Raw genomic sequence first — 15085 nt, 5'->3', positions numbered from 1 at the left:
TATACTGTTGGCTATCACCACTGATTTCCAAAACGATTTGTTTCCAATTTACAATATTCCAAATTGATCAGATTCTGATTCACACTGTGTCAAATAAATTTAATTCTAATTCAGTTAACAGCTGTGCTGAACTCATCAAGAGTTAATTACTTGAATTTCTTGTCTCTTAATAAAGTGTTTGAGAGCATCAGTTAAAGTAAAGTAGTGAAGAGGTAGAGTTACAGGTATACAGTGAATAGTGAATATTTGAGTAATGTTCGAATCCAGGTTATGAGAAACAACAACTACTCAACTAAATAAAGAAAAAAATGACTTTAAGACAAAATTAAGGTCAGTAAATCAGAAAAAAAGAAGTTCAAGAACTTTAAAAGTATCCTTAAATTGCAGTCATTGCAAAGACCAATAAAAACATTATAACGATGGAACTGGCACTCATCAGGACCACCCCAAGAAAGAAAGAACAAGAGTTTCCTCTGCAGCTCCACAGATAAGAGCAGTATTTTGGTTTAACGCTGTTTTTAAGTTACTACATGATTCCTTATGTGTTCCTTCATAGTCTGATAGATCACTTCACTATTCATTTACTATGTAGGAAAAATAAAACATTACCTCTTTAAAATAAGGCTCCTTAATAAAGGAGTTTATTAACGGTTATAAATTAGGTTATAAATACTTAATAACTTTAATAAGCACAACACATAAATAGAAAGTACAGTGAAAATAACATATCTAATCAAATAATATGAAAAAGTATGTTTAGTTATTTAATATGATATTATAGTTAAAAGAATAAAGTTATTAAACGAAATGTTAATGCTGACTAGGTTTACTACTATAAATAAAAGTAGAATCACTATTTGATACACAGCAGGCCACTGTTGCTCTTTATGTGTTTGAACTGCCTATTAATGGTTTATACTAGAGCTGCACGATATATATCGTTTAAGCATTGTCATCGCGATGTGCGCATGCGCAGTAGTCATATCGCAGGACATTTGATGTCACTTAATTGTCAATTAAATTAAAACACGTCATGTTGCAGTGTTTTTGATTCTTGACACAAGAAGTAGATACACAGCGGTGTCTCTGTGTTTGTGTGAGTGACAGGCTGCTGCTGCCTGAGAAGCGCGAGGGGGAGGGGAAGCACGTGCTTGTAAACTGGTTATTTCCAGTTACAGCTGAATTTACGCTTTTAATCCCAGAAAAACAAACGCTCTTATTTACCTTTTAAAAAGCCGTTTAAATGCCTGATTAAAGGGCCGATTACTGTTGTTTTGTTGTTTTTCTCGGATTTTGAGAGCTCAGCTCTGACTCAGCTCTTCATTGCATTATTTAATATTCGCGATTTCCAATGTAAAATGTTTCCAATATCGTGCAGCCTTAGTTTATAACCTAATTAATAACAATTTGTCATTTGTAAACTATTTATAAACCCTTTATAAAGGAGTCTTGTTTTAAAGTAGTACCAAATATTGATTGTGAAGGTGTTTCCAAACTTTTGACTGGTATTGTACGTGTATAATATTGTATTATATATCAGATCGGAAAGACTGGGATTATAAAACACGGTTATACATGCTTATTAAATTGCAAAACACATGAATAAAACCACTAAAAGGAGTGTGTATATGTGTATGATTGTGACTCTCTCTGTACCGTGGTGAAAAGCTTAGACATCGATACGTAGGCCACGCCCACTCAGAGTCAGCCGCTGTAAACTCAGTGACCCTGCTCACAGCTCACCATTAAAAGATTAATACTGAGTGGATTTACCATCTATTTCCAATCCACTTTTCACCCCATTAATCCTCTGTTTACTCCGGCGCTCAGAGATCTGGCTGATTTGAAGTCAGTTTTTACACCCTCTATAAAGCGTCTCTTTAACTTAACAACACGCTAACTTTCCACTCCTCCACTTCCACTTCATTAACCGGGGGATTAAACGCCGGGATGAAAGCGTGAACAGGACGAGGGGGCGGGGCTAATGCCAGAACAAGAGCGAGAGGAAAAAGAAGAAGAGGAGATCAAAAAGCTGAAGTTTCACATCAGAGTCTTACTGAACTAGAGATCCAGCTGCACTGCTCCCAGATCTGTAATTACACTGGAAACAAGAAATCAGCATTTAAGTGAGTGTGTTGAGGAGTGTGTGTGTGTGTATGTGTGTGTGGGGCTTAGTGTAGTCGCGATACCACAATTATGACTTTCGATACGATACCTGCCTAAAGATCTCAATACCAATTAGGGGTGGGCGATATGGCTCTTAAATAATATCACGATATTTCAGGGTATTTTTGCGATAACGATATACTTGGCCAAATAAAAAAACAGAAAAATAATTCATTAATTTCAGGAATATAGTATAATAGTATAGCAGTATAATCATAATGTGGCAAAAAAAAAATAATATTGCGTAAAATAATATAATGCAGCAAAAAATATTGCAGAATATTTTCATGCATATAAACTGCAAACTAAAACAATTATACAATAAATACACCTAAAGCTTCACAGTAAATAATAGACTACTTTTAAGACAAACCATCCCTATTATCATGATATGGATTTTTAATATCATGATATTTTTGTGTCACGATATATTTTATACTATATAATATTGCCCACCCCTAATACCAATATCCAATACCAAAACGATACCATGGCAAAAACTGAACATGGAACTAAAAATGGCTAGTTTTTGTATTTATAATAAAATAAAAAAATGTGAGTTCTTAATTCTTAGTGTTACAATGATTATTCTTAATCCTATTCATTTAATTTAGAGTTAATACACATTTAGGGGTCAAAGTTTGGAATCATAGTGAGTAATTGGTCATTGGCTTTTGATTCACTCGATTGCTAAAAAGCAGAGGAAACCAGACAATAAGGTCTGTAAAAGCTGGGAAATATTTAAACTTTAAAATCCGCTGATATTTCCTTATTTCCCAAATTGTGATCATGTGACATGTATGGTGTTATGGTGTTTTTTGAGTGTAAGAGAGTCGACTGAGTGATTCGGATCAGGAATCGAGTGCAGATTGGAATCAACGATTCAGAACATTATTAGGTTGATATGAGGCTCTGATCTGGTGTAAATAAACACAGCCGTGGGGAAACTCAGAGACGACACAGAGCTCTCCTCAGATACTGGATTATACTTCAGAAGTGAAGACTAAAGAGAAATAAAGCAGTAAAGCAGTAAATCAATTTGAAAGTGGGATGGTGTCTCCATCTATAATTTACACTGTTCGCGCCAAAGAGCTGATACCGCAATACGGTACTCTGGTGGAGCTGCATGGTTCCTCTGCCTAAAACTGTGTAACCAAAGTCATATTAGTGTAAAATCCTGTTATATTACTTTACTCCCTCAGTCCACATGCTTCTCTAACTTCTGATACTATATCTGTATCAGCACAGTTTTCATCACAGTATAATCCAGCGTCTGAGGAGAGCTCTGTGTCGTCTCTGAGTTTCCCCGCGGCTGTGTTTTGAATGTTTTGAATTATTGTTTCCAATCTGCACTCGATTCCTGAACTGATTCACTTAGTGAGGGTAGCTTCTACGCTCAACCCATCGTACAAGATCCTCAAAGCCTCACACATCACACATGATAATTCACCAAATATCAGCGGATTTTAGTTTTTAAATGCATGTACTCACCTTGAAGATGCCAACCCAGTCTTTAGGGTGGGGGGTGATAAACGGGGTGAGGGTATAGTGGCACTCCAGAGCCGCCTGAGGCAGAAAGCTTTTCCCCACGTTCTGGAAAATCACGTGGGCGAAGTTAGACGTCTCCATGACTGAACTCCCTCCTCCACCTGCAGACGAGGCTCCTGCTGCTGCTGCTGCTTCACCGGCTGACGACATTATAGAGAACTGTGTCTACCTGTCTACCTGCACAGGTAACAGAAAGACACACACAGATAAATTAATCAGTCTAGTAATCCCAGATGAAAAAACACATATTAAATTAAATTACAGCTGATTAAAGAAAATAGAAGTTAAATAGCTCAACATCCAACACTTTAAAGTTACTGAACTGAACCAATACTCATTTTTAAAAGCCCTTGATTTCAAAAGAAACAATGTTGCGCATTACACAACTAATAAAGTTATCCATAGCAACCACCTAACAGCACCACAGCAACCACCTAGCAACCATTTAACAATACTAAAGCACCCACCAAAGAAACCACTTTGCAACACCGAAGCAACCACCTAGCAAGCACTTAGCAACCACCTGTGATACCAGAGTGACCAACAAGCAACACATTAGCAACCAACTGTAAGATCACAGCAACCACCTAACAACACCATCGCAAACACTTAGCAATACCAAAGCAGTATATTCTGATTAGTGATTGAGGCTATATCCAAATGTCCTACTGTTTTAATACTGGAGTATTTTCTGATTAGTGTTTGAGGCTATATCCAAATATACTACAGTTTAATACTGGAGTATTTTCAAATCAGTGTTTGAGGCTATATCCAAATATACTACAGTTTAATACTGGAGTATTTTCTGATCAGTGTTTGAGGCTATATCCAAATATACTACTGTTTAATACTGGAGTACTTTCTGATCAGTGTTTGAGGCTATATCCAAATATCCTACTGTTTAATACTGGAGTATTTTCAAATCAGTGTTTGAGGCTATATCCAAATATCATACTGTTTAATACTGGAGTATTTTCTGATCAGTGTTTGAGGCTATATCCAAATATACTACAGTTTAATACTGGAGTATTTTCTGATCAGTGTTTGAGGCTATATCCAAATATCCTACTGTTGTTTTAATATTGGTGTATTTTCTAATCAGTGTTTGAGGCTATATCCAAATATTCTACTGTTTTAATACTGGAGTATATTCCGATCAGTGATCGAGGCTATCCTATTAGCTAGCTGGCTAATAAGCTAATTTTGCTAAGGTGGCACAAATCTGCTATGAGCCACAGAGCTAAGCTAAGCTAACTGGCTCTCAGCAGCTCGGTTTCCCCGGGGATGGAGAGCCGGTGCGGGGGAAGTGATTTCTGAATCCTCGGCAGGTTAAATCAGTAAATTATGTTTTTTATTTTATTAATAAATCTGGAGAAGCAGCGCTTAATCCGCTCAGCAGCGCCCTGACACTGCGCATCCCCGGCGCTGAGCTAGCTCTCCTCCCGCTGCTGCTGCTGCTGCCCGGGCTCCCCCTGCAGCTCCGCCGCCCTCCCCCTCTCCTCCGCCGGCACAGCCTCAGTCTCAGCCCCGCTCCGCCCCGTCAGACCCCCGAACATCCACACCGCGTACCTGAGCTTCATGCCTGTCCGCGGGACCGGCGCTGTTTACGGGGAGAGGCGGGACTCTTTGGCCGCGGTACCGGTTGTCAACAGAACCGTTTGGGGAACCGGGTGACTTCACGCCATTTCCGTTGGATCTGTTTGAGGATGGGTTGGGCGGGCTGGATGATTAATTTGTGTTTATCGGTTATCGATTATGGGCTGTTGATACAGTTAATAGATCTATATTAGAATTGTCTTATATTCATCAGTTTTATGTAATTTATTCAGTTTGATTGACTTGATTCAGTGTAATTTATTATTTTGATTTACTGTGATTTAGTTTGATACAGTTTGATTGGCTTGATTCAGTTCGATTTGCTACATTCAGTGTGATTCAGTTTGATTCAGTGTGATTTAGTTTGATTGGCTTAATTTATTTTGATTCAGTTCGATTGGCTTGATTTATTTTTATTTGGCTTGATTTATTTTGATTCAGTTTTATTGGTTTTATTTTGTATGATTTGATTCGTTTCATCCCGGACTGAATAAAAAATCAGTGTTTTTTCATTATTTTAAAATGTTCTGAATCGTAAATGAATAGTAAAGTCTTCCAAACTCTGAAAGGAAAACATATGGAATTATTAAATAAACAAAAAAGTGTTAAACAAACCAGAATATGTTTTATATTTTACATTCTTCTAAGTAGCTCCTCTTGCTTAGATGACAGTTTTGCACATGGTATACAGTGAATAGCCCTATTTAAGTAATGTTCTAATCCTTACTATGACAAGAACTACTTAACCAAGTAAATAACAAATTACGTTAAGAAATTAGTCATTCAATCTGAACAATTTCAAGAACTTTTAGAAAGTATCCTCAAGTTGCAGTCCCAAAGACCACCAATAATATTATGATAAAACTGGCACTCATCAGGACCACCTGTCCCTTATGAAGTGTTTTTATGCACATAAGCAGTATCTTCATATTGTTAAAACAAAAGTTTTTAGTTTTGTTTTTACAGCAATTTTCTTGCCCTCTTAATATAAAGTTTGAGAGCATCAGTTAAAGTAAAGTAGTGAAGAGTTACAGGTATACAGTGAATAGTGAATATTTGAGTAATGTTCTAATCCTGATTATGAGAAGCAAGAAAAAAAAACTATTCAAAGTAGACAGTCATTGCAAAGTCCATAGCAAACACTATGATGGTGAAACTGGCACTCATCAGGATCTCAGAAACCACTGCCCATAAGTTAACAGCTCCCTAGATAAGAGTATCTAAATGCTTCTTCACAGAGTATTTTGGTTTGTTTAACACTGTTTTTAAGTTACTACATGATTCCTTATGTGTTCCTTTATAGTCTGAATCATCTGAATCACTTCACTATTCATTTACTATGTGGGAGAAAAATACATACAATTAAAATACATTTAATATAAAGATGTTTCCACACTTTTGTTACTTTTTCTATTGTTTATTATTTCTTATTATTAATGTATCTGTAATGTAACTATTCCCATCAGAGAGGGTGGCACGCACCTCACTATGATTGGTCGTTTCTCAAGGCTGTGATTGTATAAGTCCCTGTGATTGGCTGGAAGCAGCTGTCAATCAGAAACTCCGCCCCCTGACTTCCTGAGCCCCGGGCGGGCAGCAGCAGCGCGCTGAGGTCGAGGGGAGGAGAGAAGCATGGCCGCCTTCCTCAGGAGCTGGCGGAGCGTCCTGCAGCGCAGCCGCGGCACAGGCGGCCAGCCCGGCCCGGGTAAGAGCACCGCGCCTCAGCGGCGCAGCGGGGAGACACAGGCCGGGGAGAGAGCGCCGAGTCCCGGGGAGGGCTGGCAGTCTCACCGCTGTCAGAGCAGTGGAGGAGCTGTTTATACTCGGGGGGGAGGATTCCTCAACTAGTGTCTCTTTAAACCAACTTAACTTTAGGAGAAAAATTAACACTAAAAAGCTAAATTAGTCATTTTAATAATGTTAAATAATCTTAGAATCTGTGCATTAATTCTTGTTTTAATATGAACACATTTTAATTAAAGACAGATCTGACTTCATATACAAATATATATTTAAAATATATATAAAATATATTTATTCAGTCCCTAAAAACCCTAGACCCATTTCTGGGGGCGGTCCTGATGAGTGCCAGTTCCATCATAACTTTTTTTTTTTTATACACAACTGATGCTCTCAAACACATTAAGAGGCAAGAAGTAGTGTTTTGTGGGGGAAAAAAATCAAAAGCAGTTTGGTTTTAATAATCATGTCAAAACAGATTTTTTAAAATATATAAATATATTTTCTGAGGGTGGTCCTGATGAGTGCCAGTTTTATCATTATAATGTTTTTGATGGTTTTTGCAGGGACTGCACTTGAGGATACTTTCAGAGATCTTGAAATTCTTCTTTTTGGATAAACTGACCTTCATTTTTCTTAAAGTATTTTTTTCTTTACTTAGTTGAGTACTTCTTGCCATAATATCCCGACCCACCAGTTGAAAATCACTGTTTATTCCATATTATGGCAAGAATCTATATTAGGCCCAAAAGTGAGCAAGTTCTGGGCGGGTTGTAAAAACAAATTTACTAGAAAAATTTTGTATAATGGTTGTATGAAAGATTTGCTTGTGTCAATATCAGAATAATTCATATTTATTTCTGTTATAGGGTTGTAAGAAAATATTGATTTTTTTTTTAATACTGTATACATTTTTTTAAATACAGTACCAATACTTAATTATTAGCGTAGATGAAAAGTTTGGTTCATTTTGTGTAGTGATTAAACAGTGACCACTAGATAGCAGTAGTATACTCTGTCGTAAAATCTATCCACTGTTCTGACTGAAAAAAAAAATGACTTTTTTTTTTTTAAATATTGTTAAATTAAACATGTACAAAGGGCTAATATAAGCTGCTTTTAGTTGAGGACAAATTTAAATAGTAAAAAGTTTTCAATAATGACTTTTTTTTGTCTAGTAAAAAGTAAGTTTAGTAAGGATTGGAAAATAAATATATAGATATATTTTATTGCTATCGATGCATCGATACCATTTTTTCCAACCGAGTACTAGTACCATATGCTAAGCGCTAGCTCCTTCACTGTTCAGAGGTGAGTATATTGGACTGTAGTCTGTGTGTTTACCGTGTTAAAACAAGCTACGTGGGACGAACCGCTAGCTGATCTCTCCTTGGCTTGCCAGAACATAGTTACTCAGTGTAGCGCTTCTGGGCGGCATTTACTAGTGCTAGCGGTTAGCTGCTAATGCTGCTGCACCCAGCCTTAGTGGAAATCTGGAAGTCTAAGCTTACTGTAAATAAAGGGAAGTGCTTTGCTCACCCAAATAAACTGTTTTCAGGAGAGAAATCTGTGTAGATTAACATTCAGCACTCAATTTTGTTTTTATTACAGTTTTGTTTACTTAGCTTAGCTTAGCTTAGCTTTACAGGTCTCAGCAACCAGCGGTGAGACCTGCTGAATTGGAAGGAAAACATGGCGACACCCCTGTTCCTTACTAGTGTCACATAATGCACCTTATAATCTGGCGTGCCTTATGTGTGAAAATAGACCAGAAATAGACGTTTTGCCTTATAGTCTGGTGCGTTTTATAGTGTAAAATAGGGTATGTGTGTTTTTGTAAGTGGTTAAACTGGTTTTGAATCAGAACTTACCCAGTCTAACCAGCACAGTGGCATGGGACTATTATTAGTCATCAGCATTTAATCCAGCTCAGAATAATTAAAATTTAACCGTAATCTGCATTATTGTAGATTAATAATAATAATAATAATAATAATAATAATAAAGAATAATGAGACATCTCGGGAGTGCAACCTCATGATGACGTTTAACACAGCCTGTGGCATTTATCCTGTTCATATCCATATCAGAATTATGTCATATTGACTGAAATTAAGAAATCAATCAATCAGCCTATATTTTCACTTGGGGTGACCCTCATTTACAGTGCAGCTGAGCATTTACAGTATAAAATGGATTTAAAAACATTTAGATAAGAAATTAAAAATACAGAAAAAATTAAAGTAATAAATACATAAAATCCTAATTTTAAATAAACACATTTAATATAGATGCGTAAAACATATAAAAAATATGAAAAAAAAGACCATAAAAAATTGACACATAAAAAGTAAAGAATTTATAAAATCTAAAAAGAAGAAAAAGATAATAATAGTAAAATTAAATGATAAAATTGACGAGAAATTATAAAATTTATTTTGAATAATGAAATAAGTAACAGCTCCCCAGATAAGAGCTCCTAAATACTTCTTCACAGAGTATTTTGGTTTGTTTAACACTGTTTTTTTTAAGTTACTACATCATTCCTTATGTTGTTCCTTCATAATCTGATAGATCACTTTAGTATTCATTTACTATGTAGGGAAAAAAAAATAAAGAAAAACATTGAATGAGAAGCAGTATCCAAACATTTGACTGGTACTGGTCATTACTAGGGTTTAATATATATATGATATTTAAGTATGATCTTTATGCTTGAATACGTATGTATGTTTTTTTTTATGTGTGTATTTTTTACAGTATCCCGCAGATGGATGGCCTCTAAGACACCGGTGGGTTTCGTTGGTCTGGGGAACATGGGAACGCCCATGGCCAGAAACTTACTGAAGAACGGATATCCCATAATCGCCACCGACGCTTTCCCCGAGTCCCGTAAAGAACTACTGGACTCAGGAGCTCAGGTACAGAAGAATTCAGCTCACTATCTCACTAATTCCAGGTTCACACTACACAACTTTTTGAGTCTTCAGACGTTGATTTAGTGACACAGGATCGCAATTCACACGATTTCCCATCGTGTGACAACACAGACTCATCTGAGCTCTCCAGAAACACGTTTATCACAAGAACACACCAGAACTAAACACAAACGAGAACTAGTGATGCCCTGCAGAGAATCTCTATAGAGGAGAATACGCACTTAAAGTGAGTCCAACATGAACAAGTTCATATAAAGCAACTGAATAAAATTATAATTTATAAATGTCTGATCAGTTTTATACTGAAATATGTTCTTATGTCCTCAACACAGAACTATATCAAATATTAAACTCTAGTTATAAACCTTTTAAACATGCTCTACCTGTATCTCAGCTCAGGATCAGCTCGCCCACCAATCAGCTCACAGTAGCAGTAATGCTTTACAATAGAGCTTTACAGTGTAAAACCTGTTTTCTGAAGATAAACTGAAATATACAGATACGCTTTTTTTTTAAAATACATTATTCTGCTTCTAAAAGTAAAGAAATGCTCAGAACAAGTAGTTCATTATTGTTTCTAATTTAAAGTTTTTAGTTTTTAGCTTTTAGCTTAATTCACCCCATTCATAGAGGACTCACTCGTGAGCTCCCTCTAGAGTTTAACAGTCATTTACTGATATAACAGTGGGAATGGTAGGTGAGTTTTGGACCCATGGTTCTCTTTCTTTTTCTGTGATCTCATTGGCTGTATGTAGCCGCTGCTCCAGACTCCTTGTCGCCAACTGAGTCAGATATTGAACATGTTGAATATATGCGGGGCATCTGCGACTCGTCGGCGATTAGTCAGCAACGGCTCAGGGAGCGTCTTTCAGTAGTTCACACTACGCGATCGAGCGAGCGCCGAGTGATCCCCGATTTCCCTCAGATAAAAGTGTTCGTCGGCGATCAACCAAAAACTGTCAGCGACTGAAAAACTAGCACAAAATTGTGTAGTGTGAACCAGGCATAAAGGAACAAGTATTGTGGGATGTGTGGGCGGGTCTCCTGCATTGAATGTGGGTGTTATTTCTTCCAGAGTCGCTTGTTGCTGGTCTAGCATTTAAAAAAATAATAAGCAACATTATAAAGCTGTTATTATAATGTTTCCTCTGCTCACAGATTCTGGATTCTCCAGCTGATGTAGCAGAAAAAGCCGACCGCATCATCACCATGCTTCCATCTAGTCCTAACGTCATCGAGGTCTACACCGGACCCAACGGCATCCTCAAGTACGCCTGAGTTATAATAAATAATAAACAGATAACTCCCACACTGATATATTCAGCTCAATCACATGGATAGCTTTAAAACCGTTGAAATAGTAAAAAATACAGTTAAATTACTAAAAAATACTGAAACCAATCATTTAAGTAATAAATCACTTAATCAGTGAATTAAATTACTTGCCGAGGCCAGCTGTTAGCATCTGAGCTAACTCTCTCCAGCTACGATTAGTCCAGCTGTTAGCATCGCAGCTAACATGTTCCAACTCTGATTAGGCCAGTTGTTGGCATCGGCGCTAAACTGCTTCAACCCTGAATAGGCCGGCAGTTAGCATTGCCGCTAAACTGCACCAAGAATGCTAAGACTGGCTGTTAGCATTGCTGCTAAACTTCTCCAAGGCTACTAAGACTGGCTGTTAGCACACTTTATCCCTCATAGGCTGGCTTTTAGCATCTGAGATAACGCACTCCATCCCTGATTAGGCCAGCTATAAGCTTTGCAGCTAAACTGATCCAACCTTGTTTAGGCTGGCTGTTAGCATTGGAGCTAACACATTCCAGCCCTGATTTAGCTGGCTGTTAGCATCCCAGCTAAACTGCTTCAATCCTGATTAGGTTGGCTGTTAGCATCCCAGCTAAACTGCTTCAGGCCTATTTAGGTTGGCTGTTAGCATTGGAGCTAACACACTCCAGCCCTAATTAAGCTGGCTGTTAGCTAAACTGTTGTTAGCATCACAGCTAAACTGCTTCAACCCTAATTAGGTTGGCTATTAGCATTGGAGCTAACACATTCCAACTCTGATTAGTCTGGCTGTTAGCATCCCAGCTAAACTGCTTCAATCCTGATTGAATTTGAAATTGTTGTTTTATATGTTGTTTATGTTTTATGCATCACTAGTACAGACTGAAACACTAGTGAATATTAGTGATAAGTGCAGAACTCTTCTCTCCTCAGGAAGGTGAAGAAGGGAACGCTGCTGATCGACTCCAGCACTATAGATCCTGCTGTATCGAGGGAAATGGCGGCGGCAGCAGAGAAGATGGGCGCTGTGTTCATGGACGCTCCGGTTTCAGGAGGTAAAAGATATATATATATATATATGTACTGTATATATACTGTATATATATATACTGTAGTAGTTCAGTTGGCTCAGTGGACGGATGACTGTGCGTGCAATATAGCACAAGGTACATCATGAGGAAGTTATTGTGATATATGCTTCACTCTACTTCTCTCTACAATACTATACCTCACTCTACCTCTCTCTATACCTCACCCTACCTCTCTCTACACCTCACTCTACCTCTCTCTATTCCTCACTCTACCTCACTATACCTCACTCTACCTTTCTCTATACCTCACTCTACCTCTCTCTATACCTCACTCTACCTCTCTCTATACATCACTCTACCTCTCTCTATACCTCACTCTACCTCTCTCTATACCTCACTCTACCTCTCTCTATACCTCACTCTACCTCTCTCTATACCTCACCCTACCTCTCTCTATACCTCACTCTACCTCTCTCTATACCTCACTCTACCTCTCTCTATACCTCACCCTACCTCTCTCTATACATCACTCTACCTCTCTCTATACATCACTCTACCTCTCTCTATACATCACTCTACCTCACTCTACCTTTCTCTATACCTCACTCTACCTCTCTCTACACCTCACTCTACCTCTCTCCATTCCTCACTCTACCTCACTATACCTCACTCTACCTTTCTCTATACCTCACTCTACCTCTCTCTATACCTCACCCTACCTTTCTCTATACCTCACCCTACCTTTCTCTATACCTCACTCTACCTCTCTCTATACCTCACTCTACCTTTCTCTATACCTCACTCTACCTCTCTCTATACATCACTCTACCTCTCTCTATACCTCACTCTACCTTTCTCTATACCTCACCCTACCTCTCTCTATACATCACTCTACCTCTCTCTATACATCACTCTACCTCTCTCTATACATCACTCTACCTCACTCTACCTTTCTCTATACCTCACTCTACCTCTCTCTACACCTCACTCTACCTCTCTCCATTCCTCACTCTACCTCACTATACCTCACCCTACCTTTCTCTATACCTCACTCTACCTCTCTCTATACCTCACTCTACCTTTCTCTATACCTCACTCTACCTCTCTCTATACCTCACTCTACCTCTCTCTATACCTCACTCTACCTTTCTCTATACCTCACTCTACCTCTCTCTATACATCACTCTACCTCTCTCTATACATCACTCTACCTCTCTCTATACCTCACTCTACCTCTCTCTATACATCACTCTACCTCTCTCTATACCTCACCCTACCTCTCTCTATACCTCACTCTACCTCTCTCTATACCTCACTCTACCTTTCTCTATACCTCACCCTACCTCTCTCTATACCTCACTCTACCTCTCTCTATACCTCACTCTACCTTTCTCTATACCTCACTCTACCTCTCTCTATACATCACTCTACCTCTCTCTATACATCACTCTACCTCTCTCTATACCTCACTCTACCTCTCTCTATACATCACTCTACCTCTCTCTATACATCACTCTACCTCTCTCTATACCTCACTCTACCTCTCTCTATACATCACTCTACCTCTCTCTATACATCACTCTACCTCTCTCTATACCTCACTCTACCTCTCTCTATACCTCACTCTACCTCTCTCTATACCTCACTCTACCTCTCTCTATACCTCACCCTACCTCTCTCTATACCTCACCCTACCTCTCTCTATACCTCACTCTACCTCTCTCTATACCTCACTCTACCTCTCTCTATACATCACTCTACCTCTCTCTATACATCACTCTAGCTCTCTCTATACCTCACTCTACCTCTCTCTATACATCACTCTACCTCTCTCTATACCTCACCCTACCTTTCTCTATACCTCACTCTACCTCTCTCTATACCTCACTCTACCTCTCTCTATACATCACTCTACCTCTCTCTATACATCACTCTACCTCTCTCTATACATCACTCTACCTCTCTCTATACATCACTCTACCTCTCTCTATACATCACTCTACCTCTCTCTATACCTCACTCTAGCTCTCTCTATACCTCACTCTAGCTCTCTCTATACCTCACTCTAGCTCTCTCTATACCTCACTCTACCTCACTCTATACCTCACTCTACCTCACTCTATACCTCACTCTACCTCTCTCTATACCTCACTCTACCTCTCTCTATACCTCACTCTACCTCTCTCTATACCTCACTCTACCTCTCTCTATACCTCACTCTACCTCTCTCTATACCTCACTCTACCTCTCTCTATACATCACTCTACCTCTCTCTATACATCACTCTAACTCTCTCTATACCTCACTCTACCTCTCTCTATACCTCACTCTACCTCTCTCTATTCCTCACTCTACCTCACTATACCTCACTCTACAATACTATACCTCACTCTACATCTCTCTATACCTCTATCTACTTCTCTCTACCTCACTCTCTCACTCTACAATACTATACCTCACTCTACCTTTTTCTATACCTCTCTACCTCACTATGCCTCGCTCTATAATACTACACCTCACTCTACATTTCTCTATATCTCGCTCTACCTTACTATGCCTCACTCTACCTCTCTCTATACCTCACTCTACCTTTCTCTATACCTCACTATGCTTCGCTCTACCTCACTCCTACTCTACCTCACTATGCCTCACTGTATCTTTCTCTATACCTCACTCTACCTCACTCTACACCTCACTCTACCTCTCTCTATTCCTCACTCTACCTCACTCTACCTCACTATGCCTCACTGTATCTTTCTCTATACCTCACTCTACCTCTCT

The 15085-nt window shown here is 38.5% G+C and overlaps 3 protein-coding genes across 6 annotated transcripts in view; 2 read left to right on the top strand and 1 right to left on the bottom strand.

Moving 5' to 3' along the window:
- Positions 1-5439, bottom strand: part of tax1bp1a (Tax1 (human T-cell leukemia virus type I) binding protein 1a) — a 59760-nt gene extending 54321 nt beyond the window's left edge. For both annotated transcript variants that reach the window (XM_022665331.2, XM_049475991.1), the window contains exons 1-2: positions 5284-5439; positions 3658-3891 (exon numbers count right to left, since the gene is read on the bottom strand). In XM_022665331.2, coding sequence (XP_022521052.2) covers positions 3658-3864 — 207 coding nt within the window. In that variant the 5' untranslated portion in view covers positions 3865-3891; positions 5284-5439. The remainder of the gene's footprint in view (positions 1-3657; positions 3892-5283) is intronic.
- Positions 1-15085, top strand: part of wu:fc38h03 (acetylcholinesterase collagenic tail peptide) — a 761412-nt gene that overhangs the window by 261550 nt on the left and 484777 nt on the right. The window lies entirely within an intron of this gene.
- Positions 6877-15085, top strand: part of hibadha (3-hydroxyisobutyrate dehydrogenase a) — a 40411-nt gene continuing 32202 nt past the window's right edge. The window contains exons 1-4 of the mRNA XM_049476006.1: positions 6877-7015; positions 9811-9971; positions 11148-11257; positions 12207-12328. Of these exons, the coding sequence (XP_049331963.1) occupies positions 6943-7015; positions 9811-9971; positions 11148-11257; positions 12207-12328 (466 nt within the window). The 5' untranslated portion in view covers positions 6877-6942. The remainder of the gene's footprint in view (positions 7016-9810; positions 9972-11147; positions 11258-12206; positions 12329-15085) is intronic.

Source organism: Astyanax mexicanus, chromosome 3 (assembly GCF_023375975.1).
Source record: "Astyanax mexicanus isolate ESR-SI-001 chromosome 3, AstMex3_surface, whole genome shotgun sequence".
NCBI classification, from domain to species: domain Eukaryota; kingdom Metazoa; phylum Chordata; class Actinopteri; order Characiformes; family Acestrorhamphidae; genus Astyanax; species Astyanax mexicanus.
Note: the sequence above shows the minus strand (reverse complement) of the source record. Positions and strands in the feature narration are given on the sequence as shown.